The sequence below is a fragment of the Thermobia domestica genome, chromosome 5 (genome assembly GCF_964235325.1).
Source record: "Thermobia domestica chromosome 5, izTheDome1.hap1.1, whole genome shotgun sequence".
NCBI lineage: Eukaryota > Metazoa > Arthropoda > Insecta > Zygentoma > Lepismatidae > Thermobia > Thermobia domestica.
In genome coordinates this window covers 17,845,648-17,871,751 of record NC_137458.1, presented here as the reverse complement: position 1 = coordinate 17,871,751, position 26,104 = coordinate 17,845,648, and the positions used below count along the sequence as shown (strand labels likewise).

At 36.0% G+C, this 26,104-nt stretch overlaps 3 protein-coding genes across 4 annotated transcripts in view; all 3 read right to left on the bottom strand.

Annotated features, from left to right (window-relative positions):
• The window catches only part of lmgA (anaphase promoting complex subunit lemming A), a 176,510-nt gene that overhangs the window by 137,454 nt on the left and 12,952 nt on the right, over positions 1 to 26,104 (bottom strand). For both annotated transcript variants that reach the window (XM_081758261.1, XM_081758260.1), the window contains exons 2-3: positions 22,142 to 22,261; positions 9,702 to 9,839 (exon numbers count right to left, since the gene is read on the bottom strand). In XM_081758261.1, the coding sequence (XP_081614387.1) occupies positions 9,724 to 9,839; positions 22,142 to 22,261 (236 nt within the window). In that variant the 3' untranslated portion in view covers positions 9,702 to 9,723. The remainder of the gene's footprint in view (positions 1 to 9,701; positions 9,840 to 22,141; positions 22,262 to 26,104) is intronic.
• Positions 580 to 1,707, bottom strand: LOC145684971 (uncharacterized). The gene has a single exon (XM_081757319.1). It carries the CDS (start codon positions 1,705 to 1,707, stop codon positions 580 to 582), a length of 1,128 nt encoding a protein of 375 aa, XP_081613445.1.
• LOC145684970 (uncharacterized) lies at positions 1,772 to 5,671 on the bottom strand. The gene has a single exon (XM_081757317.1). It carries the CDS (start codon positions 5,669 to 5,671, stop codon positions 1,772 to 1,774), a length of 3,900 nt encoding a protein of 1,299 aa, XP_081613443.1.

Here is a 26,104-nt window from a genome sequence, read left to right as displayed (position 1 = left end):
TATGTAAGCATTCCTTTATAATTTTCTCAAATATTTATTTCAATTTATGTAAAATCTCGAACTTTTATTACACAGGTAAGAACACAACAACACTTGAAACAATATAGCTGTTTATGCTTATGTTCTTAAACGTGCGCCATTTACTTTACTGGTAATGGACTGTCTTCTAGCAATGGAAACTTCCAATACTTGTTTTTAGTTTTTATTGTACCTTACTAATCGCTGGTTTTCAACTAACACTTAAAATAAACCACAAAGTACATATAACAACTTCACTGTGTTCATTGCACTTAAATAACAAACTTAACTTTACAATTCTGGAAGAAATGTTCGTGCCTCGTGCCTTATGCACCTTCTCTCTTCAACACTTTCCATCTTGAATAACAAATGAAATCTAAATTTCGTAAAAACAGTGTTTCCAGTTCTTAAAAATATTACTACATAATATAAGACTTAACATGCCGCCCGCCAAAAAAGGGCTAGAGACCTTTTTTAAAAAAAGAAAAGAAAACAAACTTTACATAACAACAAATAAAATAGACTAAAACAGGAAATAAATATACTTTAACATGAATGACATTACGATTCATCATTATTTGGTAAAACACAAAGTCCTCTAATTGAGCGTTTATATAAACCATTGGAAGTTCTAACAGTAGCCACTCGAACCAAACCGTCAGGTCCAGAATGCACTTCAGTGATGACTCCCAATTTCCACGATAGAGGAGGTAGCTTATCTTCTTTGAGAACCACCAATTGACCTGGCTGTATGTTTGCACAGCTTCTCTTCCACTTATTTCTTCCTTGTAGTTGTGACAAATATTCCATATACCATCTTCTCCAAAACTGTTGAAATTGTTGTTGGATCCTTTGCCATCTTTGAATTGAACTAATCTTCTCGTGATGTAAGTCTCGTTCTGGTAGCGCTGTCAATGGTTGACCAATAAGAAAATGACCAGGAGTTAATGCTACTGGATCATTAGGATCATTGGATAATGCTACAAGAGGTCTCGAATTTAAGCAAGCTTCTATTTGTGTGGTTAATGTTGTTAACTCTTCAAACGTGAGATATGACATTCCCATGACTCTTCTTAAGTGGTATTTAAAGGACTTAACTGCAGCCTCCCAAAGACCACCGAAGTTGGGCGAATATGGCGGAATAAAATGCCATTGGATTCCTTCAGTAGTTGCAAAATTCTTAATCCTTTCTTGATGGTCAGCTGTATGCAACAACTTTGCGACTTCTTGAAGTTCCTTGTTGGCACCAATGAACGTAGTTCCATTGTCGCTATAGATATGCTTGCATCTACCTCGACGAGATATGAACCTTCTCAAAGCAGCTAAAAATGCCTGACTAGTAAGATCACTCACAACTTCGAGATGGATAGCCTTTGTTGCTAAACACACAAACACTGCAATGTAGCACTTCACCTTTGTTTTTGACCTTCTGGTACCAGTTTTAATGTAAATAGGACCGGCAAAGTCAATTCCAGAATTTGTGAAAGGTCTTGTTAGTTCTACTCTATGTTTTGGTAGTTGTCCCATTAATTGTTCTGGTCCAGACGCCTTTAATCTTTGACATGTAATACACCTTCTAATAACTTTCTTGATGGCATTTTTACCATTAGGTATCCAATACCTTTGCCTTAGTGATGCTAGCATTAACTGACATCCAGAATGTAGCAATCGCCTATGTTCATGTTCCATAATTAGTCTTGTTAGGTGATGATCTGGTGGTAGAATAATTTGATGTTTAGCGTCAAATTCAAGTTCAGACATTTTTAATAAGATCAGCCATTTCCTTAGCATAAACTGAACTTTGAACTTCTCGTATTAGTCTGATTAAAACTTCTTCAATTTCTTCCAAAGTAAGAGCGTCTACATTTCTTCTCGATGCTTCTACTTTAGCATTCTTGAAAAACCGCATGCAATAAGCCAAGACTCTCTGAAGTTTGTTCAAAGTAGAGAATTTTTCGATCATACTATTATCTTGAGTTGTCACTAAGTAACTTGATTTTAATTTCTTCTGTTCTGGAATCTCTCTGAGTGGGGCAGGCTCCGTCTTAGGCCAATCAAGTGAAGAACACTGTAACCACTGAGGACCGTTCCACCACAAATTATTATGTATTAACTTGTCAGGACTTGTTCCCCTTGATATAATATCTGCAGGATTTTCACTTGAAGCGACGTGTCTCCATTCCCCTCCCACTTCTTGTACCTCAGCAACTCGATTGCCAACAAATGTTTTCCATCTATTTGGACTTGCTCTTAACCATGCTAAGACCACCATAGAATCTGTCCACATATACACCTGGGATATTCGTTGTTTTAATGCCTTAGTTACCTTTTTGACAAGTTTTGCTGATAACACTGCCGCACATAACTCTAAGCGAGGCAGGGAAATCTTCTTTATGGGCGCCACTTTGGACTTAGCACATAATAACTTCGAAGTAACTTGACCATCCTTGCTGACGGATCTTAAATACACACATGTCCCATAAGCCTTTTCTGAAGCGTCTGAGAAAGCGTGAACTTGAATGTCTATCAAGGTACCCAACTGAAGAACCATTCTGTCTACACTGATATCTGATAATGAAGGAATGAATTCAAGTACTGTCTTGCATCTTTGCTGTAGTTCTTTAGGAAGTGTTTCATCCCACTCCAATCCTGCTTGCCACAGATCTTGAAGAATTATCTTACATACGATTGTTATTGGACTAACAATTCCCAACGGATCAAAGATTGAAGCAATAATACCCAACATCTTGCGTTTTGTTAAATTATTATTCGACCTTTGATTTAGAGTGAATCCATTCATCACTTGAAGTTGATCAGTTGCTGGATGCCAAAGTAATCCTAATGTTTTGATTTGACCCTTATCGTCTAAGCGTAATGGAAGTTGTGTTTCTCTCAATTCTTCAGAGATGGATTCCAATAACTCAGTACTGTTGGAACACCACTTTCTTAGCAAAAAACCACCCTTTTGTAGCATTTGTATTAATTCGTCCTTTATCTTTAAAGCTTCCTCCACACTTTCAGCTCCTGAAATACAATCGTCAATATAGAAGTCATTCTTCAGAACTTGTGCTGCCTTCGGATATTCACAAGCTTCTTCTGCACTTAATTGCTGGAGACAGCGAGTAGCAAGGAAAGGCGCTGAGGCTGTTCCGTATGTGACAGTTTTTAATTCATATACCTTAATGGGTTCTTCTTCTGATCTTCTCCACAAGATCTTCTGGAATTTACAGTCACGCTCATCAATCAAAATCTGTCGATACATCTTCTCTATATCTGCAGTAAAAGCTATAGGGTAGGTGCGAAATCTTAATATAATTGACTGCAAATCGTCTTGCACAGTTGGACCAACTTTGAGAACATCGTTCAGTGAAATGCCACTAGTTGAGCATGCGGATGCATCAAATACTACTCTAGTCTTCGTAGTAGTACTAGCTTCCTTAATAACTGGATGATGAGGCAAGTAATATCCTTGAGTAATATTAGAGTTGCCTTCCACTTCCTTCATATGTTCCAAAGCTTCATACTCTTCAAGGAATGCCACATAATCTGTGCGTAACTTGGGGCATCTATTTAACCTTTTTTCTAGTTGTTGTAAACGCTGAACAGCTGTCTTATAAGAATCACCTAACTGGGTCACTTCTTGTTTGAATGGCAGTCTCACTATAAAGCGTCCTGTTGAATGTCTTCTAGTGTTTGCGATAAAATGTTCTTCGCACTCCCTTTCTTCTTTGGATAGAGGAGTTTCTTGAATATCTTCTATTTTCCAAAACTTCTGCAGCTGATGGCTTAAATCATCGTTGTTGTGCAAAAAGAATGTTCGATGTTCTGGCGTGAAGTTGTTGTGCTTTGGCGTCTGATATTGTCCTGAAACTATCCATCCTAACTCTGTATTTTGGAGAACTGGAAATGCTCCTGGACGCACCTGTTGTCCTGCTTTGAGTAGACTAAAGAAAATTCCAGCACCTAACAACAAATCAATCTTACCAGACTTGTTGAAATTAGGATCCGCTAACTGTAAATTCGGTGGAAAGTTCCATTCTTTAATGTCAATATCAGCATCAGGTAAATTTCCCGCTATTTTTGGCAATACAAAACACTCAACATCTACACTAAAATCACTTACAGCAGAGAATACTTGTAACTTACTTCCGTATTTAACGTTGCAACTTACATTATTAATACCTTGTACAGGAACATTCATAGGATATTTCTTTAATTTTAACCTTTGAATGAGAGATTCTGTTGCAAAATGAGATTGGGAACAACTATCAAGCAAAGCCCTAACCATATGTAATTTACCATTGCAATCTTTAACTTGAACAACTGCAGTTGAAAGTAAAACACGCACATTACTTTTAGGCTTCACAGAGCAATAAGTACTAGTATTAACAACTTCCTGTCCTTGAGACATTGACTTTTCACCTACAGGTTCCGTAACAGAATCATTTTCAACACTTACAGCATGATTAGGCTTTGATTTCTTAAAATCACTATGCAATAACGTGTGATGCTTGAGATTACATATTTTGCATGCATTTAGCGAACAATCTTTCGCTACATGGTTGACAACTTTCAAGCAATTAAAACAAAGCTTGTTCTGTTTCGCAAAACTTAATCTTTTGGATACACTTAATTTCTGAAACTCATTACACTTTTGCAACGCATGACTTTGTTGACAGAACGAACACAAAACATTAGTACTTACATAAGATTGACTAGCATTTTTTACTTCCTTGACAACATTGGATTTACTGAAATGCGACTTTGATTGCGTAGATTTTACCAATTCTAAGGCCTGGCATTTATTTTCTAAAAATACATGAAGTTCTTCTAAACTAGCAAACTGTTCCCTATTTGTTTGATTTTCAAAGTCTTTACGTGTTTGTTCATCTAGCTTTTCCAAAACTAGGTGCGATAACAATATATCCTCCAAAGGAGTATCTAACTGTAACGCCTTAAGTGCATTTACGTTACTTATAGTTTGATTTAATAATGTCCTTAAGTCCGCCACTGAATCTTTACTGACAGTCGGTAATGAAAACAATGCCTTTACATGAGCAGTTGCTATTAGCTTTGGATTATTATACCTTTTGCATATCATTTCCCAAGCAAGTTTGAAATTTTCACCTGTCACGGGTATATTCTCAACTAATTTGCTTGCTTCACCTGATAATGAGGACAACAAATAATGAAATCTTTGAATATCATCTAAGCTTTGATTGTTTACAACCAAACTACTGAAAGTATCATGAAAATGTCTGAAATCTGTAACTTGACCTTTAAATGTTGGTAGCTTTATGACTGGTAATTTTAGACACCCTGTATTCTCGGTTGAATCATCTGACGAACTTCTATTGCTACTACTAGCCTTCTCAGCTGTTTCAACAATTGACGTCATCTTTGCAAGAGTATCGTAGTAAGTGGCTTCAAACAAGTCTCTATCCTGTGTGTATTCATCGTTTTCGTCCTTTAATTCAAGCTGTTTTTGCACTTCATCATATTCTTTGAATATATTGGGTAAACGTGCACACCTAACTTTAATTTGCATTACATCACCACCTGCTCCAAATTGTTCAACAAATGTTTTCATTCTTGTAAGGGAAGCTTTAGCTAGGCCTCTTGCCTTTATAAGAGAATTAGTATTTGAATCCATTGCTTGTGATATATCTACCTGAAGTCCTTATAACAACAGATCTTTACACAAGTAAAAAGAAACAAAAAAAAAAAAAATATACTTAGCTACGTGACTGCTACATTGCGCCTTTGTTTTTCTTCAGATTGCAATGCACAGCTGAATGCGTGGGCGCTTACGTGATAAGTCCACTAGGTCAATTATGCTTCTGTTTCTTAACACTCACTGTCTTTACACACACACAGTCAATATGAATGTTTGAATGATTCACTTATTCTTTTTCTTGGCACAACACTTCCTCCATTCGGCACTGGAGGACCAAAAAAACTGTTTATGCTTATGTTCTTAAACGTGCGCCATTTACTTTACTGGTAATGGACTGTCTTCTAGCAATGGAAACTTCCAATACTTGTTTTTAGTTTTTATTGTACCTTACTAATCGCTGGTTTTCAACTAACACTTAAAATAAACCACAAAGTACATATAACAACTTCACTGTGTTCATTGCACTTAAATAACAAACTTAACTTTACAATTCTGGAAGAAATGTTCGTGCCTCGTGCCTTATGCACCTTCTCTCTTCAACACTTTCCATCTTGAATAACAAATGAAATCTAAATTTCGTAAAAACAGTGTTTCCAGTTCTTAAAAATATTACTACATAATATAAGACTTAACAATAGCAAATTTAAACATAATAACAACAAGAATTTTTAAGGCAAATATAACAATAAATATCACTTTTTCTTGCAAAAGAACTTCATAACGTAATCAAAATACGCCAGCAAAAACCAATTGGGTGGAAATTCAGTATATCTTTACGATAAAAATGAACAATTCCCATACTAAAATAAGCTAACACGTACACACAAACATATACACATATATATACATAAATATATAACTTAATTTAGGTCATTAATACCTAAGATCTGTTAAATAGATATCTTCTTTGACGTTACGAATAAACAACGGTAATAAATATGATAATTTCCTGACTATTTCTTGGATCGTTTACACGAAAGCTTTCTAGTTTCAGGGCCGGATTGGTATACATATTACACATCAGAACTTCAGAAAAAATATTATGTAGGCGCATGAGAGAATGACTCAAATTAACGAAAAATTGGTTATTTACCAACAAATTCTCCCGTGGGGAAACTAAACACTCTCCACACGTATCTGAACACCATGCTAGTTCTGTCTTCAGTGGTAAGGCAACAAGGATAAGAACGGTTACAGCATTGATAGAATCTGGTTACCTATCTTTGATGTATATTTTGGATCTGGCAACAGTGCCGTAACATAGACATCGTGGTTACTTCAACTCGGCTCATTCTTTCGTACTGTGCTCTGCTCGTGGTATTTTGGCATCCATCACGTCATATTTATCTATTCTGTTCTATGTATTCCTTTTTTCATTCTTTTTATTTTTTTTTTTCTCATTTGTTCTTATCCTAGTTGCCTTACCACTGAAGACGGAACTAACTTGGTGTTCCGATACATGTGGAAAGTGTTCAGTTTTTCCACGGGAGGATTTACTGGTAAGTAACCAATTATTTATTAATCAGAACTTTAGCCTTAAGAATACTTATCACTAGAAAGAAAATAAGTGTAGACAAAGAAGCCTAAAGCTGAGTGTAAAAAGATTTAAACATTTTCTTAAAGGGAAGAGTACAACAAGATCAACAGACGGGCAATTACTCTTCAATATACTGCTAAGTTTATTTAATACATGCTGTGATCTCAAATTCCCTCTTGCCCTCAGGGCAAAGATGTGAATCGAGTTCCTATTCGAACTGGAATTAAAGAAAATAATACATGTTTTCATGTACAGTCTGCAGCAGCAAAAAACCTGCAACATGAGCATATAAGTTTGTGAAACGACGAAGTCTTTTGCTCCAAAATAAATGTGCAGGGGAGGACGCCGAGTTTTCGCCTGGCGTGATTCGTGCCACTTAGACGTTATGTTGATTCCCTGCGCTGTTAGGCGTAGTTTCACAATAAATTTACATGCTCATGTTACAGGTTTTTTGCTGCGGACTGTACCTTAGTCTTGTATTCGGTTTTGATTCCAAACATTTCACTCACTTCTGCGGGCATCGTCGGAGGAAATAACCTTATAAAAAATAAATCGAGTATGAATTTACATGTTGGTTTATTTTCTCTTCCTTACATTTATTCCAATGGAGATAACTCCCCTGCAAACTCTCAAGAGTCTGACATAATACAAATACAAAATTTACCATTTTTCTTTTGCTTGTTTTTCATAAGTGAAAGGAGATAATGAAATGCAACCTACCACAATCATAGATAATGTTATTCTACAACAGAAAATATGAACCTGAAGAATTTTCAGGGTTGCTATCCATACAAATTACAGTGTTGCCACAATAACATTTCTGCCAAAATCTAAGTAAAACAGTGACTAGAGGAACGAACTCAGCTGCACTTGATTACGTATTATGTTGTTTTGGTATCCTATAAACTACTTTTTAAATAACATTATTATTTAATTTCAATAACTGTATGTTAAAACTAATTTGTTTATTACAAACCAAATAGAACTATTATTTAAAAAGTAGTTCACAGGATTCCAAGACAACATGATACGTAATCAAACGCAGTTGACTTGGTTCCTCTAGTCGCTACCTTAACTTAGATTTTGGGGAAAATGTTATTTTTAGCAACACTGTAATTTCTATAGATGGCAACATTGAAAATTCTTCAAGTTCATATTTTTGATGTAGAATAACATTATCTCCTTGTTGTGTATTCTTTTCTTACAATTATGAATACACAACAGGGATTGGTTATTATGATTATTAATGGCGAGAAAAAAATCCTAACTGCCTGTAAATACATTTATAATTGAATTTGAAATGTTTAAGAGGTTTGAAGGGTAGTTCTCCATTGGAATAGATACGAGGAACTGAAAAAATAAAAAATGCTAGGTTTATATGTTTGTTGCAAATGCTTTTGACAGCGAGTTCTCTGGAACCATAGGCTCTAGAAAGATGCAGTTTTCACTGATCGATTGCAATTTTTGTGTAGATTGTTCAGTTCTAATTGAATATTAAAAAAAAATATCCGTTATTTCTTTATTACATATTTTATGGATACACTGGAAGTGTTGAAATTTAAAAAAAGTAAAACATCCACATGCTACGAGTTATACATTCTAACACCACACATGTGTACATGGGTTAGTATGATGATAATGAAAAACAAAGGATAACCATTTCTCCACATATCAGTGGAGGAAGGATAATCATTTCTCGAAGATCACCATATATCACTGACATTGTATGTGACATTAGCTATGTGTGTGATGTATTTGCTTATTACATACTGCATGCAAGAAGAAAGAAAACACTGATCATACATGAATTAGAAACTCCAACCGGAAGTACGCTCAAATCTTGCAAACAGTGCGAAATATTGAAAAAATAATCGAAAAAATCTCTCCTTTATGGTACTCTTTGCCGATTTTTATCAAGACGTCTTTCACTTGTGTCTATAAAAGGGCATGTACAGATGTTGTGAGGAATGACAAGGAGATTCATGATCATATGTGAATGATGTGCTGTATAGAGAGTACAAGGTTCAGCATGTAAATTTATAATTCTTCATACGATTATTTTCTCCGACGATGTTCGCAGAGGCAAATGAGTGAAATATTTAAAGAATCAAAAAACAAACAAATACAACGTACATAAAATCATTTATTATTTTCTATATGATACACAATTTCCGTAAACAACAGGAAAACTTTAATTTATTCAAACTGGAAGTCAACACCGAGGATTCAATCACTATTTTATATCTTGAAAATGCTCTTTAAGTACGCGATAATAGATTAATACCTCCAAAATAAAGTAAATGTGTCACTCTTTGCATTTTACTATCATGAACTTTGAATAGTTCGAGATTAAATATTAGAAGATATTTTGAACTCTCAATAGTATATATACGTATGTACTGGAGAATTTTGTACTCAAACTACTGAATTTATTATGCAAACTATTATGCTTTAAATGACAAATCTTACCTCCTTTGAGCAGAATCTCGTTTTATTCCTTGAACTTCCATTCCTGACGACACATCGGACACTGATGATGCACCTGCTGAGAGTTAAGCCACTTCATGATGCAGTGTATATGAAAACAATGTGAACATTGGCCCCACACTGAAAGAAAGAAAAACATTCAATAATTTTTCGCTTTGATTTATTCTTCTCTCGTAATTTTATCTTAAAAAAAAAAAAAATATATATATATATATATTAAGTGTTCTTTCAATAACTAAACAAAATGACTACAGTGACAATATATTTATTCCAACGAGATCGTTTCAAGAGCTGCTGCTGCTGCTCTCATCTTCAATCGCTTCAAATACAAAAAGGGTTAATTCACTAAACTCACATTATTTATTTGTCCATAACAAACGTTAAATAAATCGTAAATCATGATATGTTGGATACTAAATACTCGTACCAAACAACTATACCAAATCTAAATAACCGCTACACAAAACTTCGTGTTATCAATGAGGGTTTGACAGTTGATAAGTTTTGTACTGCTCTTATTCAACGCAAAAAGTGTAAAAGCGACCGACTGGGCCGAGACTCGAACCTTGGACCTCCGGCATATCGTGCCGATGCATTAACCCAGTCTACCTCCCAAAACAACCAACCACCCTTTCACTCTGGAGCTCGGTGCTCTCATCTTGGACTAGGTGGGTTGTACCACAGACCCCTGTTGTCACTGGAGAATCCTGTGTCCATATACCGAGCACCTTAATGATGGTTGTAATTTTATATATACACTAATGAAAGGAGGAAGCAACCGATTTTTTATTTTACACACCAAATCCTCTATAGCTGCGAATTCTAATAAAGGATTTGGTCATTAAAATAAATTTTTAAAAAATCTGTTTTCTCATCCTTTCATTAGTATATATGTTCAACGAAGTTCGTTACTGAATTCCTTATGTCTGTGTGTGTGTGTGTATTTGCGAACTTTTAAATGTTGAGCCCTATATTCGATAGAGCATCAAAAACTATTTGAAAGAAATGATGGAATTTTCCGCGTCACTTTTACCGTTCCTGAGATATTGGCCAAAAAAGTTCCGATCTCGGGGAGATCTAAGGAACCATATCTCGGGAACCGTAAGTCATGATGGTGAACATTTTGGTACCAAATAGTAAGCGATGGCCACTGGCCAACTGGCCACCGTTTCCCAGATATATACCAAAAAAGTTCGAATTTCGAGAGATTCAAGGAGCCTTATCTCGGGAACCGTAAGTCATCGAGATATATTTTGTGAATTTTTCAATTTTGAACCATCCATTTCGAGCAAGTCTTCGTAAAACAACATATCGTAGAACGTTTTAACAACTCTTAAACAAAACATATGGAAAAAAATTAGTACTCAAGGAAATTATAAATGGATAGATATATATTACAAGAATTGTTTAATGAGTATAATAATAAAATACATAGAATAATTAGTATAAAGCCGGTAGAAGTTAATAAGAAAAATTAATTCTTTTTAAGTTCGTTCTGGCAATGCTCTTGGAGCATTCTCAACTGGTTTTATTTAGTTTCAGTTATATCTTTATGAATCGGATGTTTGGTAAAAGTTTTAAGTTTTACATTGTGGTTGTTTAGATTTTAATATATATATTCTTTTTGTTGATACATATTATTTTTTTCTAATGGTAGTTTGACAAAATTATTAATTGCTTAACATACCTTGACCTGCGATTTATTTAATGGTTGTTATAGACAAATAAATGTGTGTGTTTAGTGAATTAATCGTTTTCTTACTTTGAGCAACTGAGAATGAAAGGAGTAGTGGGTCTTGAAATGATCTCGTTGAAATAAGACACTGCCGCTGTAAGGTTAGTCACTTCGTTTAGATAAGAAAAATATGAGGGCTGTCCAGAAAATATCAGACGTTTCGGCCTATTACGGCAGTGGGCGGGGATAGAGTCGCCATCTTGGTGTCAGAACGTTGCCACATTCAGTATGCATGCAGCTGTGGTAGCATAGGAACTGTGGCTCTCTTACTGTGCTTTCTGTGACGTGTTACAATGTGCGCTGCAATAGAAAATCCCGCCTCATGTGAGGTGAGGTCTGTGATTAGATTTTTGTTGGCAAAAAAATAAAACACAAGCCAATTGAAGTCCATCAACTGTGTAAAGTGTATGGACATGGAATAATGAGTGAAGGCCAAGTGAGGCAACGACAACGCACGGCCAGGCGTATCCGAAAGCTGTTGGATGGGAGGTGTTCGATTACCCACCATTCAACCCGCATTTGGCGCCGAGCAACTACCACCTCTTCCCAGCGATGAAGACATGGCTCGCTACACAGTGCTTTGATACTGACCCCGAACTCCATGCCGGTGTAAGCCAGTGGTTGAAATCGCAGGCTGCAGGTTTCTACCGCGACGGCATTGAAAAACTTGTGCCACGGTATGATAAGTGCCTTAATTTACATGGCGATTATGTGGAAATATTGCTTAAGAGTGTACTTTTCAAATGTATATAATACAATTTGGTTTGTTCATTCTGTTACTTATTTCAAAAGCTCTGTTACTTTCCGGACAGCCCTCGTATACCGAACGCTTTCTAGATTGAACTGTATCTTTCAACGTATGAAACCTGTCCCAATTCCAGCAAAGGCAACTACAGAAGGGGAATGGAAACGGTGACGGGTGTCTCAACGTACAGATCAGCTGAAATATATCTAATTCAACTGTATTTTAAAATTCATTTCCTTTCTTCATAGGCAAAGTACTGAGGCACAAAGGTGATTTCTTTTTAAAAGAACTCTCGCTACGAAAGAAAATATCTATCTATGGATTCTGATCAGTCTTACCGTGTTTTGTCAAGGTATTTTATCCGAAGGCACGTTCTAGCAATATTTACCTATCGTCACAGAGCCACTAAATCAATGGTGTAGAAACAAGGTAACTAGTTCTTTTTCCTCTGCAGTGAGAATCAAGTTTAGGGATACCGTCATTCAAGAACTCAGTAATTATGGCGTCACTACGACGATATTTGCACAAGTCAACTCATATCCCTGCGATGTGTTTGGCATTCTGATTTCTTATTGTATGAAGAAAATAGATTCTTGACAAAACAGAGTTTTTAAGAGAGAATTTTATAAACAAACACCAGATCACTTTATAAAAATCTAGGTCACTTTAATTTAACTTAATTTTTTCGTCTTAATACACAAGACTTGCAAATAAGAAAGAAAAAAATGAAGTTTAAGGCTGGTTTAAAGGGACAAGTTTCGCCGATAGACGTTATTACGGTCTTGTTGAAATGGCTTGATTGTTGAAATGGATATCCAAACTTTTAACAATGGAACTGTTTCAACAAATAAGAAAATTCCAAATAAAAAATCGGCACGGATTGTTGCCCTCTGTAGGTTATGAAGTTCCTTCTCTAAAAATTAAAAGTCTGTAGGTTGAAATTTGTAAGAGAAATCATGAATTTTCGTGAAAGGTAAAAAAATACATGAGAGAGAGACGAAGACTGTAGTGACCTGTATCGGCAAAACTTGTCCGTTTACACCAACCCTAACGTCCCACAATTATGCCCTTTAGGCGAAAGAAGATGATGTTTTACAGAGCTTTAATTAAAATATTAGTTTAGACAAGCCAGAATTTTACAGTCAATTCTTACAAACCTTAAAAAGCAATTGAAAATAAATACAAAAATGAGTTACGTTTTAAATACGCAAAAACGAATTAACGTCTATCCAATAGTCAATGGTATTTAGGATACTTTGCGCCAAAATTGCATATCGGACTTCACTACAAAATTACGAATGGAGCATATGATCTGTCAACTCTGAATGTATGTGAATTTTATGAATATATTTGGAAAATAAAGATTAACTGAAAATCATAAAACTATGGTTATTTGATTATGCAATCCCTTTGTCTAGTTCTCTAAATTTGAACCTGGATTTCTTGTTTAAATGTTTCTTTCTATGAGTGAGGTTAAATTATCCAACCATAGTTTTAAGACAGTTAAAATCATTAGGGAAAAAAAAATCACATATTGAAAAGATTGTGTTTGAATCGTATATATAAAAACAAGAACCCAAAGTTAAATTTGGATGAAGATAACCTTGATAACAATTGGGATTGTATTACGAATCGTTTCATTCAAAAAATTAAGGTTCACTCAGTTTGAGCTTACTTATTACTTGACATTATGTATAAGCCCAGTGGCATGACTATGAAGCATTTGGTCATAGTGCCCATAAAGTTATAAAGTGGCAAAATCTAAATCCGTTATCCGTTATATCCGTTAAAGTGGATAAACTAGATGTGCTTCGGTTATTTGGTTATTATGATATGTTTACAGTGTTTTGGCCAACACATAATTTACATGTGTATTCATCTATTTTCGTACTTGGGAGCAACCAAGGATGAAAGCAGCAGAGGTTTGTGGCGACCACCATTCAGTATTCTTCTGACAATTAGCTATACTCTTTGGGCAAGAGCTTAAAAGCCTTAGTGGGTAGTACAGAAAATTGACGTATTAGCATTCTCCTCCCACTACATGGTAGTGAAACAGATATTTCTCCGAAATTCGGAGTTGTCAACAAAATTCGAACTGGACGGTAGCTCTCGACGAGAATAGGGGGGTGAGTAAAAACTGATCTTCTCCATCACCTGAGTAAGGAATGGAATGTCTTAAATATTTTGACGAAGAAAATAGTAGTCTGGACACTCCGAGTATTTGGTGTCGCTTTGTTATTTGACACTTTCAACCTGCTTTCAACAGAATATTTCTTCTTCTGTTGAGAAGGAATGACCCATATATGCAGGCAAGTTGGTCAATGTTTGTTCATTTCCCCCATCTCTATATAGAAAGAAAGAAATAACACACACGTGTAAGTCATTAATCATAGTGTAACGGGGACCAAAAATTTGGCAACATCGTTGGACACACATTAAGCTACACTGTCACTAGTAAGAGGATACGACTGTTCGGACAGTTCCGATTAATGCCCACTAAGGTTTTCATGTTCTTGCCTAAAAAAACTGTTGTTTCCTCCTATCATCACGCTACCACAACTGATGTGCCTTATAGCTTCAATCAGTAAATATTCTCTTGTTAACCTGGGGGGCTCGGTGGCTCAGTGGTAGAGCGTTCACCTCCGGTGCTTGGGGTTCCTGATTCGATCCCAGCTCGCGCCGTGTGGACTTTGTGGTGGACAAACACCGTGCTCGTAGGTTTTTCCGTTTCCTCCCACTTTCTTCATTCCACCATTTCATTCATTTCTCATAATCACCGTCTCCTTTAGACTAACCGGCATAATTTTTCTCTTGTTAACCTGAAATTATTTTTGTATTTTATTGCATGACCGGCTTTTTACTAGTTTGGTTAAAGTTTGCAATTTTTTATTTGGCATTTGGAGTCGCCAGTTATGGCCCCAATTTTTGCGACGAGCTTTACGAAAAAATAGATGCTTTAAACATTTTGAACAATTTAAAACGTGATTTTAAGCATATTTCAAAATCGTGTAATAATTTATTTGTTAAGACTTTTTGTTCTTTACTTGCAGCCAACCGTACCATTTATTTTATCCTGGTTAAGACTGCACAAATATTGGGTACAGAATATTTCAGTATTGATTAGTAATTCTCAACTTATTTCATATCACGACCCTCTTTTATTACACCCTCTTGCCAGTGACTTTCATAAGCACTTTCTTGGTTGTAATAAGCTTTTTAGGTAGATTTAAAATCTACCTATTATGGAAATTCCACACAATCTATCAATATACATCGTGAAACAAAAGTCTTCACCACCTTTATGCATTGAGAACGGGTTGAGGGAGAATGATGAAACTTGGAAGTGGTCTGATACATCAGATGGTGCTATCAAGCATCATGACGGCCATCTTTGATTGGTATTCGAAATTCTAAATACAAAAGGAGTCATGTTACATGTTTTAAGGCTAGAATTTTACCAGAAATATGCTTGTGTGGTTATTTTAGCCTTAAAACAAGTCATTTCGGAGTTACTGCTTCTGAAAGTTTCCTAATTATGCCCTTACGATTACGCTCGCGTTTAGTGGAGGCGGGTGAGATTTTAGTTCCAAATTTGATCACTATTTCAGAACACTAATGCTAATAAAATTATTTTAAAATAATAAATTTTCGAAAATAATATTTGAAGCACACTTCACATTGTGCTAACTTTAGAGTATTTTCTGCAAGCCTATGTAAGTGGGTTTTTAAGTCAATAATTTAGTGAAGAAAAGTAATATTTGGGGCGTTCAGAGCACAATGGATCCAAGTCCATTTTCAATAAGATTCAGATCTCCTCAGCAAGTGAATTCTATTTCAAAACGTGATATCTTCGCAGTCAAGAGTTCGAAATAAATGTAACTAAAACCACGTGAAAGGGCGTGGAATAATTTCATATGAAGCAGCTAGACAGCGGCGTTAGTGGGGCAGGAGGGCAGCCACCTCTACCCTGAATTATTTTGGAGGGAGGAAGGCAGTTTTAGAAACCTTTTGATAAGCAAAATCCAACAGAACAAGTTTGAAGTTTTTATTCCGAATAAATACGGAGGAAATACAGATCATCAAAACTGGAAAATTGCTTAGGCTCAATTTCCAGAATTTTAAGCAGGCCCGAAACTGGAAGGCAGAGCCACCTTTGGAATCCTTTAAAAAAGTAATATAGGCCTATAGCGCCTTACGTCCATTGGAAATGGATTATAACTGATCAAAATCCGTATTTATTCGGTGTAAGAATTTCACATTTTTTCTGTTGGACTTTGCTTATCAAAAGATTTCTAAATCTGTATTACTGCCCCCAAAATCTGAAATTCAGAGTAGGGGGGAGGATGACCTCTAAACTGACGCCGCTCTCTAGCGACAATCATATAAAACCCCAGATTGCACCTTGTCACGTAGTTTTTCTTTCATTCATTTCGGATTGGTGGGTGCAAAGATATGACGTTTTCCGTCGGTGTATTCATTTTGACACACCCTCCATTTATTTAACGTAATTATGCACCGTTGACTATGGAATTCGGAGCTTGACTTGTTAATCCTTCTCACGCTGCAGGGAACACAATATCTTAAACTTATGACCAAGGAGGGGGAAATTAGCCCTCCTGTTTCCTTGTTCCATCAACGCCCCTGTCTAGCGGTTGTCCTGTGAAACTCTAGCCCTCATCCTTTCACGTGGTTTTTATGTAATTTCTTTCGTACTCTTGGCTACGAAGATACTACGTTTGGTGAGCACAAATGAACTTTTCCGAAAATGGACTTGGATCCCTTGTGATATTCGCCTCATATCTATATCTATCTATATATCTATATCTATCTATCTATATATATAAAACTAAGAGCCAAATTTATCCTACAACAAAAAAGTTTATTCGTACGCATAAAATTAGTTTGTTTAGTTTGATTGATTACAGTTTTGCGTCAGTAGCATGGGTATATGAGACAGGGCTTATTGTTTAAAGTAGGATCCGAACCACTTGTGAAATTTTACATGGGATCGCAGTCAAAATCTATACAGCAAATTCCGGACGTCTCGTGGCTCTACCCTCAAAATTTTATGTTAAAAGATCGAAAATTGAGCCCTGTAGCGTAGCGTGGTGCATACATACAGAGAGACGAAACAAATGTAGATAAGTCATCCCAGGAGCCTCACTGACGTTCGTCAAGATGTGACAATAAGTGTATATCACGATTTAATGGTTAGTTACACGGGTGACTGCCATACCTTGCGCTTTCTTGCCTGGTCCCTTCATACAAGCTAGCCCGAGTGTAAAGTTTAAAAAATTTAGAACGGAGGTGGGGGAGAGGGACGAAATAAATTTTTCATAATATAATGAAAAAGAAATTGGTGATACAAAATTAATTCTTACTTGAAGTTCCCAGTTGCATCTCAACCATATCACTGTCGGTAGAATTATCAGAAGCAATTTTCAGATCAATGCCTCTACCATCTGTTTGGCTCTCCAGTTTTTTCACAGTATTGCATTTTTCATAATGATTCTTCATTCTTTGAACTAAACCAACTATTTCTTTCTTACACGTTTTGAAACGAGCTCGTATGATTTTTTTTTTTTTTTTTTTTTTTTTTTGAGTTACCTTAATAAATTTGCTCCAAATGATGTCCTTTTTCCTTACCGTAAAACTCATGTTAAACGATTCCAAGTTGCACGTAGACAAAACAACATGTACTGTATCAACGAATGCCTAGGATATTTTAATTACAGAACCGCAATTTAGCAAAGGACCCTTTGTTTGTTTTCTGAATACAACACAAAAACTTGTTTCCGTGATACTTCTTTTATTTATTTTTTTAATATCAGTTCTACAAGCAATCCAAGCTTCGACTACAACACTTACTCGTAAGTTAACTGATAAGCACTTAAACAATACAATAAACGTTAAAAACAAGGAGAAAAAAAAAAAAGAAAGAAACAAAAACTGTAGATCACCACAATGATCCGTTGTAGCCACGAGAAATCAAAACATTTACATGGGAAGAAAATAGTCTTCTGACTGGGAAGCACTTTTGACAACTTTCTTTCTCTGGCAGATTCTTTTACAAAAATAAAATAAAATAAAAATAAACATATGTTTAAAACAAGTCTTAAAGAATACACATGTTCAAAACATATTTTAATTATTTGTTTTAAACAAAACAACCCTGATAAAAGGTGGCCCAAAAGTAGGTAGGCACCCCTGCATTGATCAAGTATAACATTCTAGTTTATGGGTTTATTTGCTTCAGTTCTTCCGAGCTTAAGATGAAAACACATTAAGAACAAATAATAAAGAAACTAAGTCTACCTGATGGATAACAGTAAGAAATGAATAAAATGCAATGAGATTATCAGTAGGGTACTGTATACTACTTTTGGGCCACCTGGTATACAAAAATGAAACTGGTTTTGTTGGTAATAGAATCAATGGAAAAATGGCTGTGGTCTTGTTGGTAATAGACTCAAGGGGAAATGGCTGTGGTCTTGTTGGTGATAGAATCAAGAGAAAATGGCTGAATTGATTATGTTTTTGGATATAGTTATCACCTACCTCGAACTGTGCTTTTTTCATGTTTTGATTAAAATGCGTATCCTAAGTGGGTAGCGTGGGATAGAAAAAAATAATATCCAGGAACCCCTCGAGCTAAGAACATGGAACTCGGTATATAAACCCCTCATTGAAAATAAACGGAAGCGTGTTCCAACAGTTTTCAAATTTTTGTTTTAAGGTGGGACAAGAGAGGAATTTTATATTTATATTACCTAGTCTTACCATAAATACTGTCCTAACTTTTGAGGGCGGCTGTACTTCCGACCATACAAGCAAGCGACGTCAAGGGCGGTATTGTGAAACGTGAGTCATTGCTGGAGCTGAAGAAGTGTAAAAGAGTCAGTTGTAATTGTTCAAGATGGAATGAAACAAGTATGAAAATCGTGTAGCCATGATAGAGTTGCACAAGGCACACAAATCACTAGGGGGAAATTTTCAAAACCCTTCAAAAGCTGCAAATTAGTATTTTAAAAAAAACGTTTACCGCACTTTCTAGCGTTTTGTTGAGACTGGAACTGTGAAAGATCGCCAGCAGCAAGGAAGACCGCGCACAGTACAAATACCGGAATTTGTGAAAAGCACTGACAGCGCGTGTCTGACGAAATCCAGTTAGGAAAGGGTTAATTATGGCTCATGAGCTAAAGATACCGAAAATGTCTATGTCTCGCACATTAAGCAGTGACCTAGGACTCCATGCTTACGAACAACGCAAAGGACATCTCCTGACAAATGAACTGAAGCAGGCTCCTAAAAGCAAAGCGTTTACTTTAGCGTTACGCAGCAAATGGGCACCATCGAATCATTTTCACTTATGAAACGATTTTCAGTGTTGAGGAGACTTTCAATGCCAAAAATGACAGGATATATGGCATATCCTCTAGAGAAGCTGCTGAAAAGGCTCCAAAAGTCCGAAGGGGTCAGCCATCTGCCTCAGTCATCATGTGATGGACTGTGAGCAATGAGGGCACAACGAAGCTACATTTCTGTGAAAAAAGGGGTCAAGACGTCAGGCAAAGTGTACCAGGAAACAGTGCTTAAGAAACTAGTCAAGAATCTCACAAATATCCTTTTCCATGGGCAGAACTGGAGCTTCCAGCAGACTCACCTCCAGCACACAAGGCATGGACAATTCAACAGTGGCTGGAGGCGAATGTTCCGAACTTCACTTCCACTTCACACTGGCCTTCCTATACCCTTTGGACTACAACTTGTGGAGATGGCTTGCAAGAAGACATCCCAATATTGAAAGTTTAAAGCGGTCTCTTCGGAAGGCAGCTGCAGATTTTCCAGGTGATGTGTTGTGTAATGCAATTAATGAGTGACCACAAGGACTTAAGACTGTGTGCATGCTAATGGTGGCCATTTTGAATAATTATTTGTGATTTTGGTTCATAATGCATCCATGTAACTCATGTTATTAGAATATTAAAATATCTCTAACCATTTTGTGTCAATGAACTTAAAAACTTTGGGACAGCATTTATGGTAAGACTAAGTATCTATATAAATGTGTGTGTGTGTTCCAGCATAATTCTGGAACATCTGCAACTATTTCTCAAAATTCGTACACATATAATTTACAATGTGGAAACTAATAGTGAAGGTAAGATACACCTAAAGGGACGAGAAGGGGTTGTAATGTAAAAATCGAAAACTACAGATATTAGTGTCGAATCGATAGTCTTCGAGGTCGCTGAGATGAATAGTGACACATCCAGTGCCATAAACACCCCTAGCATCCTTACACAATGACATGTAAAAATAGTCTAAAACGACCAATATTAGTGTTGAATCCGTAGCTTTCGGGGTGACTGACATGAACAGATTTAGCTTTTTCTTTCTTTTCTTTTCTTTTTTTTTTTTTTACTTAAATAAAATAAAAATTTTGTAGTCTCCTTCACCCTCTCCCTCTCTTTCCTGCCACTGAAAAGGGAAAAGAAAAAAGAGAGAAAAGAGAGAGAGAGAGAGAGTGAGTTTGCTCTTTCTCTCTCTTTAATATTTTTCTTTTTTTATATCTTTTTTTTAAAAAAAAAGATATAAAAAAAGGAGAGAGAGAGAATTAATTTATTTTCTTCTCTCCAGGAAGGAGATTCTTGGTGATTTCATGAATTTTCCAGCCCCCCCTCCAAAAAAGTTTTTTTTTCATTTCCTCGTAGAGAGTGAGAGAGAGAGAGAGAGAGAGAGAGGGAGAGAGAGAGAGAGAGAGAACCGAAATTTGTGTCACGCCCGATGCACTTTAATTCCAAATATACCGGGGCCGCGGTGGCTCACTGGTAGAGCGTTCACCTCTAGTGCTTGGGGTCCCGGGTTCGATCCCAGCTCCCGCCAAGTGGACTTTGTGGTGGACAAACACCGTGTGCGTGGGTCTTCTCGGGGCTCTCCCGTTTCCTCCCACTTTCTTCATTCCACCATTTCACTCATTTCTCATCATCACCGTCTCCTTTAGCCTAACCGGCATAACCGTGGGACGTAAAACTTAAAGATTTCATTTCATTTTTTCCAAATATACCTTCTGTCGGCATGAAGGTAAAAGAAAGAAATGGAAACTGGATGACGTATAAAAATAATTGAAAATGATCAACATTACGGTCTAATCAATAGTTTTCAGGGTTGCTGAGACGAATAGTTAACACTTCCGATGCCATTTTAAGTCCAAGTTGAGCCTAATGGGTATGAAGGTGAAAAGGGTTAGGGGTCGGGTAAGAGGATGTCACATTACGGATTTATATCATTACACTTGCATTGAAGTGGGTATCCTAAGTGGGGGAAAAACCTATTTCAACAAACCTATCTTTACTGTGCGAAGAACGGGAATTTCAGCTAATATTTTAAAAAAGAAAAATGTGACCCCACTGTAATTCCATAAGAAAACTTCTAAAATATGATGCTGCAATGTGTATGTTTCTACGGTGTATTGGCCTTATTTATTTATTTTTTTTTTTTAAAACTAAACGTAGCCATGTGACATCAAATTAAAGCTTATCATAAAAAGCAGCTAAAAAGTGCTTATGTCACATTTCTACGCCAACTCTAGCTTGATTTATGAATGATTCTGTGATTGCAAGTGAGTACAATATTGCGCTGTTTTTTCTTATTTAAGAGCTCTAACCGGATAACTACAACACATAAAAATTTTGAAATTCTGTAGTTTAACTTACTTCAAGTAACAGTACTTTAGTACCATGAAACCGGGTATGAATAAAATCAGAGATGTCCAAGTTTTCTCATTGGTTAACCAGACCTGTGGTATTATTAAAACACGTGGATATTTTAAATGAAGATAGTTCAGTGAAGAAGTAGATATGATTCATTTCGTACTCAGTGTTCTAATACTACTGCGTACTACATATACTACGTACGCACATAAAAAGGAAAAATTAATACCTAATGGACAATCATCTCCTGGCAGCTTGCAGTCAGGACAACATCCATCAAAGGCCATACGACAAATTCCGCAATTATCATCATTTGCCACCCATCGCCAAGTTGCCACGCCAGTCCAACCTGCAAAATAAACATATAAAAACATCAACGACTATGGTATAGAAACAGTGAAAAGATGAACGACTGGACCGCGATTCAAACCCGGGTCTCTGGCTTATTCAAAGATCACGCACATATCTATTTAACAGGATCATACTTCTTGTTAAAACTAACTACGGTGCAATATTCTTCTTCTGATAGTCAGCAATGCCATATCATATATTCTGCTGATAATTTACTGAAGACGTTACGTGTAGCATTTCGGTGCAGCGTGCCCAAGAAATAGTAGTTAGTTTTAGAAGTGTACACATAAATGCATTTTCTAGTTCTTTCTTGTTCATAATATTAGTCTGGTACCAATACTTCTTATTCTACAGAATTTCCATACTAGATAGGATTTTAAAAGTTTAAGGATACACTCGAAATGTAAAAGAAGGATACCACCCTTCTAAGATCGAGTTCGATTTGAGAAAGACAACATTGTCGCAACAGTCAATAGATTAACTTAATAGCTGGAATGGATTATATGAATAAAACCTTCTTTCATTGTATTTACAATATACGTGAATTGTACTCTATTGAGTAATACAGCTGTTAACTGGAAAACACTTAACGGTTCTGAGGTATAGTAGAGATGTTTTCTTCATGCACGATTTCAGAAGCTCGAAGGCTGTTCTTTTTACTTGTAACCACAAAACAATACCAAATGCATGATGCCAAAATGCAATTCTCCCATCGCACAACTTATCCGAAAGTGTTCTTCAACATCACATCATGTCTGAAACTACTTTAAAAATAAACAAACATGTCACAGAATTGTCGAAGGTTATTTCGATCTGACATAAGTGGGAGCGTGGTCCTCTTTTTTATCTTGTTAAATTTACAAGCATCTAAGTCTACGAACATCCTTTTCTACAGTGTTAGAATGACCGAATAAAAGTTTGTGATTTGCATACACTTATTGTATAAAGTATAAGAGTCTTGTATAAGAGTTTCAAAGTATAAGAGTCTTGTCTCTCACCACTACCAAAAGATCAACCCAACCTTTGTTAAGACGGTGATTGGTGGATGTTGCCAGATGTCTGATGTCATTAGGTAGAAGAAAAAAGAAAGAAAAAGAAAGGAAAACAAGTGAGAAATAAAGACATAATGTTATTCAGTTTACTTTTTTGTGATAAATTAAATAAAAGAAAATTGGAGAAAAGGGGACGTTTGGTAACTTCTTTTCCTCTTTCCTGTTTTCTTAGATTTATGGCCTGTTGACAAGGGACAGAGCCGTATGGGTATTCTGTGCATTTTCCAGGAATCGAGGCTTTCTTGTTCTGAAACCTTGTATACAAAAGCATCGGAAATGCCTCCAAAGCATGACACAGAAAACTGTCCACTTCATCGACTGCCCAACAATGACTGCTCACACTCCTTAACACCAATGGTGCGACGGCACTAAACAGCAACTGAACATGAAAATATCATACAGACTATAATAACTGTTCACAATGATACAACATGGCGGAATAAATATTTACTGAAAATGCACAAAACCTAAAATTTACACACAGAGGAAAATACAGAGTAAGATAAAAAACGAAAGCTGAGATATCTTAACTCTTGGTAACACATACTATTATATGGTTACTCTAAACTGTGAACTTATTACAGTAGACTCCAGACTATTCGGCCTAATGTAACGGAAGGGCAGGACGGGGTTTTATAATTATCACTTTCTGCCCCACCCATACCACTAAAAACATTTATTTACACTACTACACTTCTTCATATTATCTAACCTCTTACGCCAGTACTTTATAAATGTTTGGTATATACTGAACTGTACGTTTTAAGAACGAATGTCTTAATTTAATTGCAGGAAACATGATGTACACTGGACATATATACAATTTTAAGATAAACAAATCATTAATGTAAAACGTAGTCCCAATTCTTGAGGGGGGGAAAAAAGAAGAAGAAGAATCAAAACTTACAGGTTTTAATGTTTAAAAAATGTTTAGTAGATGACTGCTTCTCCTTGGCAAAGTCGTGTTGAAGTGTTTCCATTAAGATGTTAAAAGTCGAGTAGATCTTTAATATATATATATTCCTAATTTTATTATAGAGGTTTTATTTTTGTTTTGATTTCGTACAAGGTCGGATAGTCTACTGTGCTTTCAGTTTCTTGCACCTGCGAAATCTACCCCTACCTGACCATGCACAGTAAGTATATTGCTGCTGGTTTACGTCTTTTGTAATACTGCAGAACATTTAGGTTAGAGTTCATGATATTGCAACATGTGTGTTATGTAAGGCTTAGTGGAACTTAGTAAATATTTTATGTGGAGTAATGTGAGACTGGTTCTTGGAGTATGAAACCTTTCAGGTTAACGTCCCACGATTATGCGTGTTAGGTTAAGGGAGACGGATGATTAAGGCAAGTGAATGATGGAAAAACTGGTGGAATGAGAATGTGGGAGGAAACGGAAGTATTCCGAGAAAACTCAGCGATACGATGTTATCCACCACAAACTTGCTTGGCCGGGAATCGAACCAATGACCCAACGCATCAGAGGTAAACGCTCTACCACTGAGCCACAGTGCCCTCGTGGTTCTTTAAGTAGAGGATTGCTTTATTTATATCCTTGCTGGACGAGATTTACTTGTGGATGAGCAGATGTATTGTTTGATGTCTGGACGAGAGTCCATGAAGAAATAGTTGAGCCTTGTGCACCAATAAAATATTATAGAAAAGAAGACTCAGTGTCTTATGTATCCCAAGATATTCAAATAGCTCTAGTTGAATGTAAGCTAGGAATTATATATCCTCGGCCTTTGTCTGTAGATGATTAAATATCGCTATTGATACCTGCTTTATACACGATTAACAAGTTATTCGAACAAAGTAGCAAAAAGGTTGATACAGTGGAGTGGTATTAACCCTACTTTTAACTTTGCACACTCAGCAGTTACTGTATTGCATATCAGTCCATCTAAGCCGTTCCGATAGTTTATCTTGACTGATTTTACCTTTCTTCAGTTCCGTATATATATATATATATATATATATATATATATATATATATATATATATATATATATATATATATATATATATATATATATATATATATATATAAAATGCAAGATGACATTTTGAGAAGTGAGTTTACGATTTTCAAATAAGGATTCTGATGAAAGAAGTTTGTTGGTTCGTTAAAGTTTAGCGTCCTTTTCCAGCACCGAGGCTAAAAAAGATGTCAGTATGTCAGTGTGTCTCCTAAAATTCCAAACTGAAATTTCGTGACTTTTTCTTTCCCAAACCATAAAGCATTCTCAAGAGCGAATTGGGCCGAATTTTCATGCATGCGATAGAAGCGTGGTTTGCTTGCGATTTTTTTAGCGTCTAAAGCCGACCATGCACATTTTTGGTGGTGAATTTTGACGTTTTAAAGAACAACATTTTCCAGTCTATACTTATATTTGTAGAGATAAAAAAATCGTGACTGAAAAGACAAATTTCTTGACTTTCATGACCGTTTTTTGATATCGTGACAGATAGACACCCTGGATGTGCATTTACTGTGATCGGTGGAATCCAAACCTTCAAAGCCGTTTTGATATAGTATTACAGGACGCAATAACTAATTTACTGCAAATACTTCTTATATTATTATTATAATACACATGTGTGAATATCTGTAGTTAAACAATTAAACCCTAGTCATATTTATGGAAGTGCAATGAGGAAACAAGAGATGGAGATACAATGCGTACTACCTTCTTAATGTGCCGTACTATTCACGAATGAACTACTTAGAAGAAAAGGCAAACAATTCAGGCCTATGGCCGTGGGCATAAAACCTAATGCACTGA

Coding starts and splice junctions, on each gene's coding strand:
- LOC145684971 (XM_081757319.1), bottom strand. CDS start 1,707: ATGGAACATGAACATAGGCGATTGCTACATTCTGGATGTCAGTTAATG.
- LOC145684970 (XM_081757317.1), bottom strand. CDS start 5,671: ATGGATTCAAATACTAATTCTCTTATAAAGGCAAGAGGCCTAGCTAAA.